The following is a 21,785-nucleotide window of genomic DNA, read 5'->3' as shown; positions in this document are numbered from 1 at the left end:
ATTAAAACCCAGTGATGCTCACGCGTAGGTTTTTTTCGGTGTACACTGTTAGGTGTTCATTTTGGTAAGGTACCTTGTACACCTCTGGTGCACTCTGTATACCACCGGCAATGCTCTCCAGACAAATGGCAGAAAAGGCATAACGTTCTCCTTCCCCCCCCACACACAAAAAACCCTGTTTTTCGGTCGCTGAAATGCAGAGTGATTCGGCCATCGCTAAACTGAGCAGCACACTTCATTGAAGACTTTTTACGTTGATCCGTTTCGGCCTTCAACGTGTGATGCGGAGTCTTACCCTGGCACTGCCTGGTATGTGTATGCATCGATTTCTTGTATGACATGAACCTGCACAGGTTACCGGTGTGCTGCACAGGGTCAAAGGTTATAGCACCGTCCACGCCCACTGTCGAAACCCACCTACCCCACCAGTCACTCCTACTGTAATGTACAGCTATGATGCGGCCAGTCAGTGGAGGGGTATATGCATTCTAATCATGCACATAGTCGCTGCAGAGTGTGTTGCTCTTTAAGGTGTTTGCAAAATGCTCTTTGTTGGCGGCGTAAGGTGCCTGCTGCTCAAAGGCAAATGTTTGCTTTAGTGGCCTGCCTTGTAGAGAAATGTAGTTCAGGGATCGCCAGCATCTGTTAAAATGCAAAGAGCTGCCCAGATGTGACCCTTCCTCAAATGTGAGAGCCCTTTCTGTGAACGGTCCAGGTGCCTAGACGTTACCCCTTGCAAGTGATCATTTTCAATTGAAACCTCCAGGCTTAGAACCTCAACGGAGGTAAGGGATCTTGGAATAAGGGATTTAGTTTGATCGCTTTTCATAATCTATCGGTGGATTGGCACACGTGCATGTTTTTGTTACTAAAGGAACCGGAGGACCGAGGGGAGCCCTTCAATACATGGATGCATCTGTGGCATGCTTACATCATGGTTTGTTTCCTCATATTGTTTCCTTAAACGTGTTTGCTCTCTGTATCCAACAATTCTCTAGCCTCATTCTTTCCACTCAGCTGTATACCCCATGCTTCATTGTTCTCTGACCTAAAAATAACAATGTGCATATTCCCGAAAAGGGTAAACAAAAAAAGTTTCAGCTTTTACCTTATTCCTTTGTCCTGATTCTAAGTTTAGTTTGTTTGTGGACTTCCTCTCGTTTGTCTGCCACGTGTCGTCTCTGATTATTTGACCGCTTTAAGGCCGCCTTTATTCTGGCTTCTAGATTGCTGAGCCTCAAGTGTTATTCTGGCCTAATAGTGGTTTTGGTAAACTACGTAATCTGATTTTGAGGGATTCTTTAAATCCAAGTTTATATTGTGGATTAAATTAAATGTTCGCTGCTGATTTGGATGTGTTCCAGCTAAACAGTAAGATGTTGCTAAAGTAGAGATGACCCATCTGTAGAATGTTGTGAATTGGTACCCAGTTGGTGATGGTGTGATCGTGTTGACGTGAAGGGGCAGGATGTGGGTTGTGTGAGGGGTTTGGTGCTATGTCTGGTCTGCCCGCATGGCACCTTTTTCAATATAGGACAGAACTGAGATGCATGGAGTTCCTCCAGAGTGTGTTGGCTAAAGGACTTGGTTAGGTCAGTGCCCTCCAAGCTCTGTTAGGAATATCAAAGCATACTTCCAACAACTGGCAATGAACTGGGCTGTGACCAGACAACCGAACCATATGATCAGGTCCAGCAAAAGCTCTGATATCCGAGAGTGTATGAGAAATGGAGGTCCTAGTAGCTAGACTCCAGTTTGAGACGGTCTGCTGTCTCCTAGTAACGTGCCAAGGTTTAAGGTTTTTTTCTGTGACTGACCTTATGCAATGTTTGTAATATAGAATCATGGTAGAGATTGGAATCTGCATTTCAGTTTCACTGTCTGCGTCCTTGATGTGGGATTGCTGTCCTGGCTGGAGGTTATAATGACAATCAGTGTGGTAGATGCTGAGGCTTTCTTAACCATTGGCCTCCACCACAAAGACTTGATCAAAGCAACTTCCAGTGAAGCTCTTCTGAGTGGTTTTGTTCTGCCGTTTCTTATTTCTCCAGAAGAGATGTCGGCCGATCAATTGTTTGTTCTAGGAAGCCCTGATCAGTGTCTCAGCCAGTTATTGATCTCTGGAAATCATGGATTAAATATTTTATAGCGGGTGTCGAGTTTAAGTTCAGGCTTTTTCAAGAAAGTGACCAAAATGAATCTTTTTGTTAACTTGAGTCCATCTTGAATCTGGTCCTTTGCCACCTCATTTAGTGTGGTGATCACGTAACAATTGTTTTGATCAAACAAATAAGCTTTGATAAAGTCAATAGGTTTGACAGCGAGGTGTCTTTTTTTTTTTTTTTTTTTTTAATTTTTTATATTGAGAGTTTAAAAAAAAATGTATGTAACATGTACTTAAAAAAAAGATCATGACCTTAACGTGGCTAACCTAGATGCTTCCGATCAAATGTAAGTACACAAGCCATCTGCCCAGTAGTACGGTTTATTGAGATGTCAGCCTTCGGAAGAGTAGATGAATACATGAAGGGAACCTCGCAGAAAGTCCTCGGAAAAAGACCTTGAACTGGAGCACACTCTAGTTAGGCAGATGTGCAGTTTAGTAACTTCAAAGTTAGTGTGCTTTGGTACCAACCATATGGACAGCACCTTGCAGAGGTGATCTTTCTACAGTGAGAGCAGCAAAAAACAAAATCTGGGCTTTATAAAGTAAGATGTTAAAAATACTTTAAATATATGTAATGACTGAATAGAGCTTTGGCACTCTGCACCGCATCCCACCCCTTCTGGCCTGCTACACTTGAAGGGGGTGAGCGAGCCCCTTCTGGAGTGCAGATTCAGGGCTTGGCATTCAGAACGTTTTGTCTTTCTGCATTGTAGGGGAACCGACTTTGGCAGTGCATGTAGAAATGCCTGTTTGCAGATGTGAACCTCCGTTGTTGCTGAGGAATGTAATGCTGAAGCAGGCATTTTACCAAGGGAAGAAGCAGCCCACAAACAGCCACATTATTCCAATAAGCAAAATGAGGTCTTCAGAGGCAGCTGAAACATGTTCTTGGCAAAGCTGCCCCATGACCGGCCTGGAACCAAGTGTGAAAGAGATGGCAGCCAAACTCCCCTCCATCCACATCGCACTGCATGTTTCTCTGTTCCTGGCCAGGCTTAAAACACTCGCAGGACAGCTATTCCAGCAGATCGTGTTTTGATAGGCAGAACATACTGGCTGTAATAATTGCACATTTTTCTGTGGATTAGTGATTGTTTTACTGTGCTGGATGATGCAGAAACCTACATTCTTGTAGCTGAGGATTAGGTATTGTACTGGCCGTGCAAGTTTCCCTCCATTTTCCCACTGCCCTATCTAAACGTGTTATTTCCTCTCGCAGCCCCTGCACCTTCCCTACTTACCTTTTTTTGCCTTGAAGGAAAGAATACAGAAAAGTGTACAAAAGTGATGGACAGAGTACTTGAATTAATATCAGCAGCTGGTATTTACTCTGGGCCGCGTCTCAGTCATCTTTTTATTTCACACTATGCCACCTCAGTTTGGACCCAGCTATATGCACATCAGTCCTGACCCTGCTCCAATAGGAACAGTCCAGCCGTAACTGCCTGGCCGGGTCCTCCGAACAGGAACACAAACAACTAATGACTGATTTGTCTGGTGTAGCTTGGTTATAGTGCCACCGTGCACTCGGGGTGAGATTACACTGGTGGGCAGGCTAGTCCTCTTGCCTATGTAGTTTCTCGATTCTCCTCAGCAGGCACCATCAAGGGCTGACCTTGTATTATCCTTTACGGCTACCATGAATGCCTGTACGTGTCACATCCACGACCACCACAAAGTGTTTCTTGGACTTTCCTCTGGGGGTACCATCAAGATCTATGTATTCTCCATTTGTGTACATCAACAAGGCTTGTATTCTAATCTGCGATCTCGAAAAAGGATATCCTGGGATTATCCTCCCTGGCGGAATCAAGGTCTGTCCTTGTATTACGTCTGACTCTGTAAAATTTTAAATCCGTCCAAATTTGATATATGGAGAGATGGATATGGATAGATGGATGTATAGAGATTTGTTGACACCACCCCCACTGCAAACCTCGGTTAGATGGGAGCTGGTTGAGAAGATAAACATCTCTTCAAATTGCAGGTTCATTCCGATCCAGTGCTTTCGCGTCCGCACGCCTGCTTCTGCTCCGGTTTGTTTCCTAAGCACAACACATCAATAACTAATTCGGTCTGCTTGACTGTCAATAACTCTTAAGTGAACTCTCCCTCACTCGGCAATGTCTGTACAAGTGATTACCTCACAGCTAACATGCTTTGTTGCAGTTATTCAATTATAGGATTATGCTTGCAGGATGAGTTCCATAATGCGGTGATGGAGGCGTGCTGTGCTATCTCAGCGTGGAGAATGTTGTGGAAACAGTGGTGTTCCTTCCGCCCCACCCGCCATGTTCTCTTGCTCAGGATCCTCAGAGGTTTGAGTGTTTCGTGGCAGGAGGGATCACATTGTATTCCCCTTTACATGTGTACTTTGTCTGTTGCTCACTTTCGAGTACACCATCTTGCCACCAGTCCCTGATACTCTTACAGTTAGGATAGCGGTGTTAAAACATTGATAGCAAAGTGACGCTAGAATCTGAATGCACCAGTGTCCATTGAAGGAGTATAATGCGTCACAAAAACCTTTCCAATGTGGTTTAGTAACAGGAACTCAAGTGCCAAGTACACCTCCCAAGAAACCTATTACAAGTAGGATCCTTGTTTTCCGTGTTTACTGATTATTACAGATCAATACAGACGGAAAACATTTATATTCTTATCTGTATTTATTTTTATATAAAAAAGAAAATTGGGTTGTTTTTTGAGTAATTCTAAATACTGTCTGCCAGGCCAATTGCTGTGTGAATTGATGGGTAAGGGGGATAAAAAAAAAAAAAAAATTGTAAAGCAGTTTTAAAAGCATTAGATCTGCACAAAGTTGATACTGAAATATGCATATTTTCTTATCAGTGCATTGATTTATCTTCTGTGGGGGTTTACAACATTGAAACCCAGTAGGCATTCAAGCATGAGTGCATATTTTCCAGTTTAAAAAAAAAAAAAAAAAGTGGAAATATACTAATTTCAGCTTCATTTTTCCACAAAACCCAAAATAAATATGGACAAATAAAAAAAATTAGCAAAAAAAATAATTTGGATAAACACAGATGGAAATGTCACAAAGTTAAATACCATAAAACCGGGAGCGCTAATACAAAGTATGAGCGAGTGGCTGGTACAATGGCGCATAGACTGTGTCTGCTTAGAACAACGATAATTTAATGTTTCAGTTCTTAAATTCAGTTTTAGATTTCAGATTGCTTGATTAGAGTTGAAAGAACAGCATTTACGCAACAAGATTTGTGTGTGAGCACTGCGATTTGGGATCATTAGATATTGACCTAAAATGTGGACCATAACCTAATCTATTCATTTGACCATGTCTTCATGAACTCTCCTCTAAAGACCGCTGCTGTGAAGCATGATGCCGGATGGGACTTTCCAGCCAGTTATTGAACACCTTGCATGTAAAATGTTCACAAACTAAATCCTCTGGAAAGTAAAGTCCGCTTTAGCTTTAAAGCAAATACTTAAACTTTTTAATTAGTTTGGATTTTTGATCGTAGACACCAGCCTGTTCTGCTCACATTCTTTGTAGAATCTACAATCCATTTTGTTCTTGCTCATTGCGTCAGTGGGCGTCTATCCCCTGTGCTTTAAGTTTGCATCACTTCATTTTTTGTAAAAAAAATGTTATTGAAGTTAATGTCAGTTTATAAACAATGCATTAGAAAAAGGAGAATAAACCAACCAAACTATGGAAATCTGAGAAGTTAACATTTCATAATTTGTGTGACCAAACACAAAAAGATAATACAGATATCTAAAGATACACTATCTGAGATACTTATAAAAACCTGGAAAGAAAGAAATGGGAACAGTGGACAAGGAAGGAGTTGATGTAGATAGTATGCAATATGTAGTAAACCTTATATTCTAGTTAGGTGGAAGATATTAGCGATATTATACAAATATATATATATATATCTATATATATCATTTCAAGTGGAGATATTCCTACTAACTGAACGATTTCCAGTAGGTGAACAGTAAGCCTCATTCAAATAACATTGTTAATGGCTAAAGCATCAACACTCCTAGTGATATCTGCAACAGCATGAATATAAATAATGATGGTAATGAATTAACAAGGAGACGTAAAAGGAAGTGATTCTCTTATTTTAGTGCCCAATTAGTAGGTAAAATCTGAAATATTAGCTAGAAAAGGGTTCCAAATTTGGATGAAAGTTCCAACATTGTCCTGCAATTTATAAATGAGCTTTTCATATGATGCTATTTAATACATTTCAATAAGCCATTCAGCATGTGTAGGACATTGTGGTGTTCTCCAATGTCTTAATATACACGTTTTTCCTAAGGGGTGCAATAGCTATCAATCGTCTTGTATGGTTTGTTAGATTTGGGAGATCAGTAACCTCATGTAATAGAAATAATGTTTCCGTTAAAGGAATGGACACTTGTATAGGTCTATGTAGAGAGGCAGTTATGGAAGAAATATTCCTTCAAAATTGGACATCAGAATAAAATGTGTAGTATATTGCAGTTCTCATGTGGGTACCTCCAACAGGTAGATTGGTGCAGTAAACCTGCTGTCTTCAGTTTTTGTGGTAACCAGAACCAGTTATGAAGAATTTTGAAGATAGTAAATTTCATTCTAGGACCTCAACAAATCTAGGTATTTGTAGTAGTAGTAGTAAAGCTTTATTTCGATATAGAGACATATCATAAAAGCAAAACATGACAGCATAAAAACAATGGTCGAAACAAAGCAATTTACAATTCATATTACCATTAAAAACATTTCATATTTACACGAGATAATCTTAAAATTTATGAAAAATGAAAAAGGGACACTTTACTGTATCGTCAGTTGTTTAGCAGATCTTATGCGCCAAGCCCAGCCTAGGAATTTAGCCAAACAAATGGCAAAAAGGGTCTTGTATCTGAGAGCAGTATTCTTATAGCTTCCAGATGTGAGCGAGTTCCCAGGCTCCTACAAAGAGGCTTCAACCACCTCCGTCTAGGGGCCATATAGACTCGACACTCAAATAGAAAGTGTGCGACAGATTCAATTTTTAGCTCGCAGAATGGGCAATAGGGTACAGTTTGCAGTGGTGGTTTCCAGGTAGAGGTAAACTGACATAAAGGTAAGACCCCAACCCTGAATTTAAAATATAATGCCCTATCATGTGAACTGTGAATCAAGTCCAAATATGGTTCTCTGGAGGGGATATCTTTAACCATCAAGAAGTTGGCAACAGATCTTGGGTGATTTGATTTACCAAGTCTCTCGTTATCCACCCAAGACCAGTAAGCCTTCTTCAGTTCTTGTTTAGGAGGTGCTGTTTTATTTTCCCACGCAGCTCCCAGACCGAGCTTGTATAATGCCCTCTTGACCTCTCTGAGCCAGGCGATCTTATGCCAGCCAGGTAAGGACAGTACATCTTTTAGGGCGTCTGCATAGGTATTTGTATAATTGAGGGAGCAACTATAATTTGATCCTGAAACGTCACTTTTTTCCACACCAGACCTGCTCATACACAGTTGGATGTTCTAATCGGTGCTGAAATTGTAAGTGGGTCTTCTAGTTTATGGGAACAGAGGATCCTCATGGCGATACTTTAATCCTGAGAGTAGACCGAAGCAGCTGTTTGCTTCAGAGTGGAACAATGAGGTTGACAGCAACGGAAGACCGAGCAAGTTAAGAAGCATAGGCCCAACACCAGCCTGAGCCTCCCATATAGCAAGCTAGGGGGAATTTCATGTCCGAGGACTTCTGTAGGATCTGAGTTATAGCAGTGTCTGGTCATTTAAAACTCGAACAGATGATGGGGATGCAGAGAGAAACAATTTGTGCAGTGCATGCAGATAACCCTTTGATAGCCTTACTTCATACACATGTGGCTTTTGCCAACTTAGCGTCCTAGATTTCAGCTCTTGTTAGTAAATGTTCTCAATGGCATCATCTGCTCTTTCGTGCCTTCTGATTACCAACCTCTCATTTCCAGGGTATTTCTGATAAGCCGGTAAGGTTGGCACTTTGAGCTATCTTTGTTTTTGTTTTTTAAGGATCTGAGAAGAAGCACACTAATATAATTTACTTTTGTGGTAAACATTTTATACAACAATATACAAGATTTTCATTATACCTTGCTATACTTGTCTGACTAGTTCTCTATCTTTTTTTTATAATCGTTTAACCTCTTAGCTGCGTCGAACGTTCAGCACCCAGTGCTGAACGTTCGAATAACAAGGGCTGGCCCGTCTGCCAACGGTCGTGCGAAGCACTGGCAAGGTAGTGCTCGCGACGACCGTTGGCCGACGGCAGCGCTTAAGGGGTTAAAACAGTAAAGCTCTGTCAATATACATGCAAAACCTTTACAGTACACATTTTATTCTGAAAATAATGACCAATTCCATTAAGTAATGTACGATGGACCTCAAAGTCCTGTCGGCTGACATGAGTTTTGTTTCTTGCATATAGCGTTTGATGTGAGCTTTCTTATAGCTTGTAGAGTGGTCAATTGACCATCGGTTTGATGTTTCTTTATAAACTTTGTACATTGGGTTCTATAAAGATTGGGTATTAGTCTGCTGAGCAGGCTTCTGGTCTTACACCATCAGGACTGTGTCCTTCGTGGCCACAAATACAGAATCCTTGACCTCCAAAAGCAAAAAAGTATGCAGATTGAATTCCATGTCCATTTCTAATAGTATAACTGGTTAACTATTGGGGCTCTGCATCGCTGCATCCAGTGCTTTAGAGATTTCCAGATGAGCAAAGCCTATTGTATCTTGAATCTTCTACAAATTAAAACCAAAATCTAAATACAATTTGAAACTAAAGATTGAGCAGTTTGAGGATAACTAGGTCTTTTATTGGGAAGAATGTTTTTGTTAAATAGTCTCTTCCAATGGCAAAGCTTCATCAGTTGTATGATTAGCTGTATTAGTAGAATTGTGGGTCCACTGCCCTTCTGCATTGGTTCTGCTGACAAGCCTAGCGTCTCCCACAGTCTAAGCCTGGCTTGTCGTTGTGGCAGGGTGTTGATGATCTGTTTGAAACTAAGATGTTGATAAGACAAAATTCGAGTGGATGTGATTTACGAGTGGAAGATGTTCAATCCGTGAAGTTTTTTTTACTCTATTCTAGTATTCATAATACAGAACAGTGAATTTTCTGTTGTAAAAAAAATTTGCGGTATGAATTTAGTGAAAGCTTTGAAGTGTTACAATAAATTTGCTTCAAATTGTGCCATTTATATATTACCTTTTTTAATCAGCGTTTCATTTCACTTTCTCCACTTTGCAGGAATGGATCTTTCAGCCAATCAGGATGAGGAGAGTGACCAAGAAACTTTTCAACTTGAGATCAACAAGGACAGTAAGAAATGTGCCTTCCGGACCTACACTGGAAAGTACTGGACCCTCTCCAGCAACGGAGGAGTACAGTCGACTGCCTCCACAAAGTGAGTACATGGGTCATGTGTCAAAAAATCCTGCTTGAGTTTTAGAAGGTAATGTATGTAGTTGTCCTTCTGTGATCTTAAATCTAATCACTCCTCCCTCGGGTCAACATGTACTAGTAGCTGACTAGAACTATCGTATGTCTAAATTGAATGAATTCTTTCATTCACGTTTTCTCATCCACATCTTTAATAAATCACTGGTTCTCTTACAGTACTGAAATATGTCCTTTTAGCCAAAATGGGGCTCCGTGAGACCTGCCGGATGCAATATACCGCAGGCATTGTCCTTGCAGCTGCTCCTATGTTATGTACATCTGTTTGACGAAGATCCTAAATTTGTAATGTGTTTTTGGGCTACAAATCTGAGGTTAAGGGCGTCCAGGTCAGCCTAAAGCCCACACTCATATTGTGATCACTGCAATACAAATACCTTAAAACTATACACAGATCTCCTTTAGTTCACTAGAAATCAAAGCATACCATGGTTTAAAAAAAAAAAAGGCAACCCAGTAGTTTGTGTGGGTAGGTCAAGAGCCTGTGACTGAGAAGGGCCAGAAACGTAGCGATTGAGGGGTTAGCCCAGTGAGCATCAAGCACTATATTTTATTTAAGCACTATATTTTATTTATATACTTTTAAGGCTGGCTCTGCATTGGACACACACACACACTTGAGGTATCATTTTTATCGGGATATCGAAGGAAATGCTAGGTGGTAGGGAATTTGTGCTGGTATGGTAATACCACACAACTGGTAGGAAGTGATTTGGTATGTATGTATGTATATATATCTCTGGATTTGGTAGGTTTCCCTAGATGGCCTCCAAGCCTGAGACCAAAAACACATGCGACTCCCTTACAAAATCAGTTCATTTTATGATGGATCATTTTGATGTCTCCACAATGTTTTGGACCATTTCCTGTTGCTGGCACTAGGCCTATGCACACAACTGAGGGGGAGACTTTGGGGAATGCTTGGTGGGTGGAAGATTGTGGCCTCCTCAGATTTCAGAACTTTCCATCACAGAAAAGTGAGTAAAATGTGCTTTATTTTATGAAGGTTGAGGTATGCAAGGGGTTCTGGGTTACAGAACCTGGGGAGAGCCACACAAGTCACCCCATCCTTGGTTCCCCAGGATGTCTAGTTTACATTTGTTTTACAGGTTTAAGTTTCCCCATGTGCCAGCTGAGCTATGGTCCAAAATCCACATCTTGGCACATTTCGAAAAAAGGGTCAGTTTTCTCTAGAAAAATGTGATGTCCATGTTGCATTTAGGGCTGTTTCCTGTTGCAGGCACTAGGCCTAACCACACAAGTGAGGTACCATTTTTATTGGGAGACTTGGGGGGGAACACAGAATGGTAGAGCAAGTGTTACTACCTATTGACTGTCTATGCATTTCTGCTTTCCAGATGTAAAACCATATGTAAAAAGTAATTTTGAAAATTGTCTAATTAACATGCTAGTATGGGTACCCACAATTTCGGAGATGTGCAAATAATGCTTCTAAAATCTATACTTTGTTCCCATTTTGGAAATGCATAAATGTCCTTGATACCCATCTTTCACTCTTTATATTTCACCAAATGAATTGCTGTATACCCAGTACACAAAGAAAACCCATTGCAAGACGCATCTCAGTTATTGGCTCTGGGTACCTCTGGTTCTTGGTGCGCTTACAAGTCCTGTATATCACGACCACCAGAAGGATCCAGCGGATGTAACAGTATATTGCTTTAAAAAATCTGCCATATTTAGAAGTTACAGGTGAAAATGTCACAAATGGCAGTTTAGTTTTCAACTCTGTCAATATTTTTTTATTTCAACTGTTCGTTACTACAGGAAAACCTTGAAGGATCTACACAAATGACCCCTTGCTAAATTCTAAATTTTGTCTACTTTCTTGAAATATATAGCTGCCCGGGATCCATTATTGCGGTCATACCCATTTCTACCACTAACTGGAAGGAAGTTGAAAGCACAAAAAAAGTAAAAATAGGCTATGTCCCAGTAAAATGCCAAAACTGTAGAAAGTTTTGCTTTTCTGACTAAAGTCTGCCTGTCTCTGAAAGCTGGGAAGATGGTGATTTCTGCACCATAAACCCTTTGATACTTTACTCTAAAAATACCAGATGCTTTCTTCTGCAGGACGTCTTCCCCCTTTAAAAAAAAAAAGCTACGTTTTGGCTAATTTCTGGGTCCCCTCCAGGTGAATCCACAAACCCTGGGTACCTTTACCTTTAAAATCCTTGGGATGTTGGAAGAAAAGGTTGCACATTTTTCATGGATACCTTCTGTGGACAAAGTTACAGAAGGTGGGGACGAGGGTGGGTGTGGGTTTTACCTGTGTCAGATCAGACTTTCTGTGGAAATGTGAATAATTTTGGCAGAAACCCACATATACGAGAATGGGCTAATGGTGAGTATAGGAAGCCACTAAAAGCATCGACATGTTACATAGAGGTAAATTATAAAGCACTATTGAACAGCCTTGGAGGGGCAAACTTCAGTCGTACCCCCCCCCCCACACTTCCCCTAAAAAAAAATCTTGCTATTTATTTAAAATTTTTGTGTTCTGTTTGACTTTGCAGTCTTGTTCCAAGCACTCAGACTATTTCGTAGGGTCTAGGGCTAGAAGGGATTTCTTAGGTAATGCAGTTGAGGTTGAATTTGTGGTGAAATGAGGTAGCATGACCTAATCATGTGGTTCACCTCCTGATTTACTTGGGATATTTCAATCTCTAGGCCCATTTACTACGGTGCACATTCTCACCTAACTTTTAAAAGCCTTTCTTTGCTCTTATAACAGGAGTGCCAGCTGTTACTTTGATATTGATTGGTGCGATAAACGGATAACCCTGAAGGCGTCAAATGGTAAATACGTTACAGCAAAGAAGAACGGGCAGCTGGCAGCTACTGTGGATACACCTGGTAAGCAGCTCTGAATTTGTATTTTGGTACATGGTCTGGGGAAAGTGCAATCTGTAAGAATGGTAAATACATGACAGACTAGTGCAATGCAGAATCCGGTGAAAGTAAATGGGTTTTAAATAAGTTTCAAGAAATTGGCAAGGTCCATATCTGAGAGAAATTTAGGAGGGGATGGACAGTGGGTGAAAGAATAAAGTACTAATCCTGTTTTTTTAATTTTTTTATTTAAGACTCCGTTTTATGTTTTAGAGGGATTTGTGTCAAATTTGTATCCTACTTTTCTCACTTCCTTCGACATGCCAGTTTGTGTGTCAAGTCTTCAAGTCCTACATTTATTTCTATGTAGCATGAGCCCTTTATAGTCTCTCCCACCACACACTTTTTGTAAATAATACATTCTAGTGAGCTTTGCCTGGAGGGGTAGCAAAACAATAGAAATTGCATTAGACTTGATATGTTTAAGACTTTCCTGTGAATTGAAAAAAAAGTTTTGTAAACATGCAGTTGTGAACTATGATTTGAAAGTGACCGAGTAGTCAGTCCTTTTATCCCCAATGGTATCTGACAGCGTGGGCTATGAAATTGTAAGAAAATTCAAAACCTGCGCTGGATGATTGGACGTAGCCCCGGGGAAAACAGATCAAATATGCTATGCTACTCTTCCTAGACTGAAAAAATTTGTAGGGGAAGGGGCTCCTGATTTTACCTAGGTTACAACGGATCCTAAAAAGTATTTGACTGCCAAGACTATTTGCTGGTGGAAATGTAGCGTTCATGCCTCTTTAGAATTCCTGTGGTCTGTTTTTCAGTTGTCAAGGTTTCTCACCAAGTCCTCTTTTTTTTTTTTTTTTTTTTTTTTTTTTTTTTTTTTGTCTTGGAATGTCTGTCGTGAACACTTTATCATCCGTTTCATGGTAACTTGAATTTTTTTTATTGCACCCCTGGGCTTGCCTTTAGGAAGATGCCACAGTTGTGATCTTTAAACCATATGCATTCCTGTGTCGCATTTTCTTCCACTGCTTGTGCATTTTTTCCCCCGCTGGGCTGTTCCGTTGCACTATATAAACTCTCATCTTGATGTATTTGTTTCTGTGTAGGGGAGACAGAGTTTTTTGTGATGAAACTGATTAACCGGCCACTCATAGTCTTCCGTGGGGAGCACGGCTTCATTGGCTGCCGGAAGGTGACCGGGACACTTGATTCAAACCGTTCCTCTTATGACGTATTTGAACTGGAGTTCAACGATGGTGCATACAACCTCAAAGGTGAGTTCTCTCTTGCATGGCAATCATGAACAAAGTGTTCCGAACCAGAAATGTCTTAAACTGCTGGTACTGTGGGTGTAGAGCAAGGCTATTCTGAGAAGTCTATGGTTTCTCCAGTCGTAGAATAGTAGCAGTGGATGTTTTTTCTAATCTAGCACAGAGTAGATAATCAGGAGATAGCATAAAAAGCAATGACAACCCGGACGCCAAAGGCAAGCCCGTCTGTGCGCGGCCGGCCGGGGGCTAGGGGGCCACAGACCTTGCTTCCCAGGCAAGCTAGCAACTACAGTACAGTTCTGATGACCTCCGCCGTATGGATGCCCCACTGAATGGAGCATGCAAACACTCCATCTTGCCTCATAACTCCCCTCCCTCGTGCCCACACTGTAGCTTCCAGTTACGGAACATGCCCCCCCCCCCCTCCTACCAACCCACTGAGATTTAAGATGTTTCTGATAAATTGCAGATCCCTGCCTTGTCACTCCACTGAAATCTCCATTCTTCTGGAAGAAGCAGCGCCGGAGGCTGTATTTCTCACTGAGACTTGGCTTACCCCAAACTCCGATCCCGATCTCGTCCAGGCTTTGCTTATGGGCTACTCCATCACGAGGATGGATCGTCCTGTAGGAAAGGGGCGGGATTGCCATTATTCACAAACACAAACTAACTTGCTGAATATTGGGCAGTCCTGTCCCAGATTGCGAGAACGCTGCAGTCTCCATTGAGTTCAGCCCCACCCTCACCTTCTCAGGCATTTTACTTTACAGACCCCCCAGGGCCCTCACTGATTTTCTGTAATTCCCTCCCTGATCTGGCCGCAAACCTAGCCAGCTCCTCCGCTAATTTCTCTATACTGGGGGATTTCAACCTACATTTTGATGACCCTCTACAGACCTCCGCAGTGGAACTTATCAAATACCTAGCGGTTTTCCAACTCTCGCAAAAAAATCCGTAAACCAACCCATATAAAGGGCCACTTACTAGACTCCATCTTCTCGAACCTGGACACTCCAGTAGGGGAAAACTCTATACCAGTCCCATGGTCAGACAATTTCCTTATTCCGTTCTCATGGTCGCCACCTTGCAGAAAAATGCGTAGAGCTCCTGTCTACTTAAGAACTAGTTCCTGGACCAAACTATCATTGAAACAATGGGCCACAACTCAGGAAGACACTAAACCAGCACCATCATCAGACAGCCATGGCCAACGAAAATTTTAACAACTGGCTTCAAAAATCCCTGGATGCCCTCCTTCCCGTGAAAGATATAAAAGTTAAGACTAAACACCAAAAAGCCTTGGTACACAGCTGTTGAAAAATACAGAAATAGTATTAACCTCTACAAAGCGGAAATTAGAGCTGCACAGGCTACCTTTTTATGAAGATAAAGTCTTGTCGGCACCTAACTCTACGCGTGAGATCTTCAACATTGTGAAAACCCTCTCAAAACTCCCGCCCCCCCTGCTCCCGTCTATCCTGATACAACAGGAGCTCAGTGTGATAAACTTGCAGAATTTTTTTCAACCAAAATTGATGCCATTTTCTCATCTTTTCCCCCATAACTAAAGATCTCACACCCCTTCCACCAAGTAAAGGTCAACCCAGCCTTGACTCTATCCCGCCCTTGGAAATGCCAGAGTTAGAAAAACTGTTCTCTAAAGTAAAAAGTGATTCACCCAAAGACCCTGCCCCTCTAAGAATGCTCACCCAGGTAGCGGGGGTAGTCTTTCCGGTAATCTTAGACCTAGTTAACATCTCACTTTCTTCAGGGGTGTTCCTCCCTGCATGGAAGGAAGCTATGGTGAAGGCCTTGCTGAAGAAACCTTCCCTAGACCTGTCAACCTTAGGAAATTTCTGCCCCATTTCCCTGCTACCTGGGATAAGTAAAATCACAGAAAAACACTAACTCGCTTCTTTCCTGGAGACTCACAATCTTCTCCACCAGACACAGACTGGCTTCCGGCCACTTTGGGGAACAGAAACAGCCCTGATCTCGGTAGTGGAAGAAGCAAGGAGGATAGTCGATTCTGGCGGTACAGCGGTGGTACTGCTCCTTGATCTCAGCGCGGCATTCGATACCGTTAACCACCACATCCTAATTCAAAGGCTTAGCAACACTGGTATCTCCGTAACCGCTCTGGCCTGGCTCCAGTCGTTCCTTGATAACGGATCCTTTCAAGTGTTTCAAAGCGAGGTGACCTCCCAAAAAAAACTCCCCTCCACTGAGGAGTGCCTCAGGGCTCCTCCCTAAGCCCCACTTTATTTAATGTATATACCCGCACTCTCGCAGAAGCAGTTCTTCCCTTCGAAGTACACATAGTCACCTATGCAGATGACACGCAGCTGGTGATTGGGCTTAACAAAAAGGATAGTAACCCCCCCGGCCTACACGCTTGTCTTCAGGAGATTGTCACCTGGATGAGGGACTCTTTCTTATAACTATACTGGGACAAGAGCGAAATCATGGTCTTGGCAAACCGCTCCCCACTTGATATGAGAGAGATCTGGCCCACCGCCTTAGGCCTGGCTCCCACTCCTAAAACCCAGCTAAAGAGTCTGGGCGTCTGGCTGGACCAGGGCCTGTCATTCAAGTCCCAGGCCCGGAAGACCGCTGCCACATGCTAAGGTCTCCTCCAAATCTCTCGTAAAATCCCCCCCCCCCGTCCTGCCGCTCAGGGTTAGAAAAATCATGGTACAGGCACTTGTCCTGTCCTGGCTGGACTACGCAAATACGCTTTTTTTGGGTACCCCGATGGCTACAATCTCCAGGCTGCAACTAGTCCAGAATCGGGCCGCCCGACTGCTGCTGGACATTCCCAATCTGCCAGACCAGCCCTGAAGTCCCTCAATTGGCTTGCCGTCCTGGAAAGAATTAAATTTAAATCATTATGCATCGCCCATAATTCACTCTACAATACAGGCCCTCCCATTCTCAACAAGATCATTCAGCCCTATGAGCCCAACAAAAGCCTTCGATCCAAATCCCTAAACCAAGCCTCCATCCCTAGGATTAAAAAAGCTAGAAGTGGAGGTTGACAATTCTCTCTGAACACTGCTAAACTTTGGAACTATCTCCCTCACTACCTCCGAGCTGAACCCAAAAGACTCTGTTGTTCCCTTAACCTGGCCTGACACATCTGCCTCGATCTCTGTAAGCGCTGGGATGCCTCCGGTGAGCCATGTGCTATATAAATACCACTCAATTTCAATGTTAGACTTGTGAGTTATTTCGTGCATAAAGGCACCTTCACATTAAAAAATTGCATCCATGCAGAGTAAGTTGGGCAGTCATGCTGGCACAGCGATAAAACCCTTATTTGTTTCATCTCCGCCTCTAGTGCCTTTTTTAACCTACTTTGGTCCTTTTGTTAAAGGAGCTCAGTGATGGTCATTGTGAAATGCCACCCTTGGAGGCAATCTCTGAAAGTTGCATTGAACCCTTATGATTTTTATTCCCTGGTTAACTTGCATGGAACCAGTTTATTGTAGGTGTATTGCTTGCCCTTGACGACAAACTTTACAGCTAACTAGAGAGTATATATTCAAGTTGGGGACGGCTTGGCGATCTTTATAAATGCAAACCAGGATTATTATAGGTGTATTTCTGCATACTCCAATAGCCAACTAAGCGACAATACGTGCACTATGAAGGCCTAATTGGTACATCCAGGAATTTTTGGCCACTTTTCTTTTTTGTGATGGAATCTGCACTAGGTGGACCAGTTTTTAGAAAGTAAACTGAACAACCATTACGGTGTAATTTGTGGATCTATGGTTATAGTGTGGTTGAGGGACTATTCAGTTCTCCACTTCTAATGTTTGATGCAAGTTAATCTACAATTTGCTGTTTTTGCCTGTCTTGTTGGTTTTGTTTGCTAAATAATTCAGGTCTTGTTTATTAGCCCAAAAAAATGCTGATGTTCATAGCAAATGTGTATTCACATACACACCAGGTATATACTTTGTGGATCGCTGCACGCCATTCCCCTTTCACGCAAGCCTCAATTTTATGCACTCCAGATAAGGGGATCTCACTGATTCAAGCAACAAAAGATGGCTGTATGTACAAGTAAATGCTCCAGCATGATCTACTGATCCATGTAGTGAACAATTAGACCAATACTGTACAAATTGCCCAATACAGAGCTGTGCTTTCAACAAGACTCTCGTTCAAGAAATTGCAAATTTTAATCCAACTTTTTTGTTCTTGATTCTTATAGATTCCACTGGGAAGTACTGGACCGTGGGCAACGAATCCTCTGTGACCAGCAGTAGCAGCACCCCTGTGGACTTTTTCTTTGAGTTCTGTGACTATAACAAGGTGGCAATTAAAGTCAATGGTCGATACCTGAAGGGGGACCATGCTGGGGTTTTGAAGGCCTCTGCGGAGTCGATCGAGCCTGCCGCCCTTTGGGAATACTAATTGCACTTTGCCCAGCGTGCTCTGCCACAGTTATATATTTTTTTTGTTTAATATTGTTCTCCGCAAAATGTCCCTCAGACGGTTTCACACACTCTCCATGAATCAAGAAATGCTTCGGTTTGTGGTGTTTGGCGTCTTCCTACATCTTTTTCCAAACTTAGCCCAAAGTGGGAGAAAGTGCGCCCTGCCTTGCTTTAAAAATATATAGGGAATTTATTTTTTATGAATTTAATTTGCTGGTTCGCTTGTAAATGTTGGTGCCACAAATACATTGCCATGTCAATGCCAACCTTTTAGTTGTATATAAAACCTCTCTACGCATCTTTTTTGTGCCATAACCGAGTACTCCACTCTTTTTGTTATCCTCGTATGTCTCACTCTCAAGGTTTGTGTCATGCCTGTGTCCTTGCCATTTCACAATTCCGTCTGCAAAGACAGTTGGGAAGTGGAATAGTTGCTCATGAAGAACAAATAGGAGCCCAACTGGTCATTGTTTGGATTTCTGTTTTTTGGGGGTGTTCTGAGATATAGTCGAGTCTGTAAGGCCCTTTAGGCTATCCAGGTCTGCTTGTGCCCCAGTGTCTAGTTTTGTTTTTACACTGACCTACTTTTCTGAGAAAGTTACTAGTGTACCCAGAATATCAGCAGCACAGTCCTTGAGCGGAGAAGGGCATCCGGTTGTAACCTGTGCCGTAGAGCGAACACGCACCAGCATTTGTGGTGATCCATAACAAGACCTATTTAAGTAACCTATAGCACCTCCAATTCCTGGGCAAGCACTAAAGACCCTGGATAAGATCATAAAGGTTAACCTCACTGCTCACAATGAGGAGCCACACAAATGGTATTTGCTAGGAATGTTTTCAGTTTGGGACCTATAATGTAGTCAAGGCATATGGTCTTATTTTGGATAGGATTTCTCTCAAGTTGGCCCTTAAAATATTTACCATAGACTTATTGCCTCTCCTGTTATTACTGTTCAAGAGGCAGGGCAACACTTTTAAGAGGAATTAGTGTTTAGTGATGTAATTAAGTTTAAACATGCTCACAAAAAAACTCTCCTACCAAGACAAGAACACACAACTGTGTTAATCTACCATTAACCCAAGTATGGATTTTTGTTTTTGTTTACTGAAAATGAGACTAACCGTTTTACTGTGTTGCACTGCAAAAACGTGAAATAATACTTTTGGGCATTTATTTAAAATGCCAGTTGGCAATTTGTGGCATTGCTGAGACACCCATTCCATGCTGCATGCATTCTCAATGCAAGTATCCTGATGGGAACGGGTAAGGTGATATGCAGATGGAGTATTCGTTAATAAGTGTGGTTCTGTAAGGAACTCTTGCACACGTTTGATCAAACTGAAACGTTTTTTGGGTGTAGAATGAAGACTCGATTGCCCTAACATGCCAGCCGTTTGCTCTGCAAACATTATTTTAGTCCCTGTAAGGCCGGCAAAGACTCAAAAGTAACTGGAACCAAAGTGCAATTGCTTGCCCTTTGGGTGCTCATGCCTCTGATTTATTCATTTATTTTGAAGTGAAAACCAAAAGCACCATGTTTAAATTGTATAGCCATCATTTTTCACTATTTCTTCAGGAGTTATCTATTGAAAATGCAGGGCCTAATGGATAACGCACAAAGTGCCGAGAGTGTTCGTCTATAGCAAGACTTTCAACCAGTCCAGGGTTTGGTTTAAAAGAGAAAATGGCGCTTGGTCCAAGTTGGACATATGTAACTGGAAGGGCAGATTAAAGCAAATTCAAACTAGGATATTGTACATATCAGCAAATGTTGCACAGTTTCAACATGGTGTTTTTTTTTAATGTACTGGAATTGAAATACAATCTTCTCACATCTCCCAACTTTTAAAAATATTTTTTTGTAGTTGGGGGGTCGTATCTCTGGGATGAACTGGATTATCGCACACAGCCCCACCTACTCCTTCTGGTGCTCTACTCCACCTCAAGGCCTGGTCTACCTCCTCAAATCCATGCCTCCCTCACCACTTCCCCCATAAAGGGTACCCTCACAGGCTGACCCCGGCAGGGAGCTCTCGTCTTGTACCACTGCTGTAAAGTACCCACTGGACATTCGGTCTAACAACAAAATCACTGTTCCAAACACTTCAATAATAACCAAAACGGTGTTTCTCTAGAGCTGTCAGAAATTATTCAGAGTCATCGTGCTCCATATGGTGCTGACCATCTCTGTATTAGGTCTGATTCAGATCCTGCTGCTGTGAACATTTGTGCGGTTTTGCTCAAGATTTCACCTTTTCATAGGAACGTATTTTTTTGTAATGTTTTTTTTTTTTTTTGCTTGCCTGAAGGCGCGCAGTCCACGTTGTCCTTCACCTCACACTATTCTGTTGCCATAACCAAAACCTTGTTTGATCCGTTTCCACTATTGACCAAAAACCCAACCCAATTGGTCTGTTCTTCTCTCGTCTTTGAGAAAATTGCTGTAATTTGTGTCGAGCACAAAAAGTATTGACTTTTCTCCTTTAAAAGCCATGAATGGGCTGAAGTTGGAAAATTTGGGAATTATGGATTTAAGTCACTAGAGGTGAGCTTTATGGAACCCTGAGTGAATCCCAAATAAGCAATCCTAAAGGCACCACCAACCACTCTTTCCCAGTGTTTGAATTATTGTCTAGCAACCGCTTGTCTATTTAGCTGAATGCTAAGAGACCACAACAGTCTCTAACCAATGGTGAGGCCTTCAAACATGTAATGCCCACAAACCAGTAACTCCTTTAGGCTCCTTTTCAATTTAGACTTATTAAATCCTTGTTCGAAGGTGTATAAAAATTGGGTGAAGTGTGATTATGGGAGAAGTTAAGTGCCAATTTATTTTTATTGGGTTTTTGGGGCATGTAAGACAGTGGGAGGATTGTAGTGCCTCATCGGTTTACATTGTAGTCCTCACTTGAGGATTTATAATGATCCAGAGGGAGAGTTTATGGTTGCGTGTTTTGGTATGACATTATTAAAACTATGAAGGAAAAACAATGACCAAGTGAAGCCCTGGACTTTTCCTCCGCTTTGTAGTGGGTGGAGATTGTTGCCCATGCTTGTGCCTGCTGCCTCTGAACCATGTAACCCAGCGTTGGCGTCTGGAGTGATAGGTTGAGAATCTCGCTCTGTATCCAGTGGAATGATTTGAAAGCATTCCGCTTGTATATTAAGATTTTTTTTTTAATTCTTTTTTGTAAGTGCCATTTGTATAACTTAAAGAAAAATAGCATTCAATGGAGAAAAATAAAGAATTGCTTTCCGAGAGGATCTTGGGTGTGGTTTGTTTTCATCTGATTGCTTTGCTGCATTTGTGGTCTGCTTGTAGTGATCTTCCAGTTTGTTTAACTTTTATCCTTAGCATATGGTGTCATCGTGCTCACGCAACCTATTTCCTACCTTTGGAACTTGGTTCAAAATGGAGGCTTCTGGGGAACCCAGACACCTGCTGGCAGGCCTTTAGTACTATTCTGAAGTGCTACCTCTTAATATGGAATGATTGAGCAGTGGTAACGCAATGTTGCTTTTGCGATAACTGACTTTTTTT

The 21,785-nt window shown here is 41.9% G+C and overlaps 1 protein-coding gene across 1 annotated transcript in view; it reads left to right on the top strand.

Moving 5' to 3' along the window:
* Positions 1-21,508, top strand: part of FSCN1 (fascin actin-bundling protein 1) — a 64,926-nt gene extending 43,418 nt beyond the window's left edge. Inside the window, exons 2-5 of the mRNA XM_086940665.1 lie at positions 9,444-9,600; positions 12,409-12,530; positions 13,628-13,795; positions 18,015-21,508. Of these exons, the coding sequence (XP_086796791.1) occupies positions 9,444-9,600; positions 12,409-12,530; positions 13,628-13,795; positions 18,015-18,217 (650 nt within the window). The 3' untranslated portion in view covers positions 18,218-21,508. The remainder of the gene's footprint in view (positions 1-9,443; positions 9,601-12,408; positions 12,531-13,627; positions 13,796-18,014) is intronic.
* Positions 21,509-21,785: the final 277 nt, after the last annotated feature.

The sequence above is a fragment of the Lissotriton vulgaris genome, chromosome 10 (assembly GCF_964263255.1).
Source record: "Lissotriton vulgaris chromosome 10, aLisVul1.2, whole genome shotgun sequence".
In the NCBI taxonomy this organism is placed as follows: domain Eukaryota; kingdom Metazoa; phylum Chordata; class Amphibia; order Caudata; family Salamandridae; genus Lissotriton; species Lissotriton vulgaris.
The sequence above is the reverse complement of the archived record's forward strand: the minus strand, read 5'-3'. Positions and strand labels throughout refer to the sequence as shown.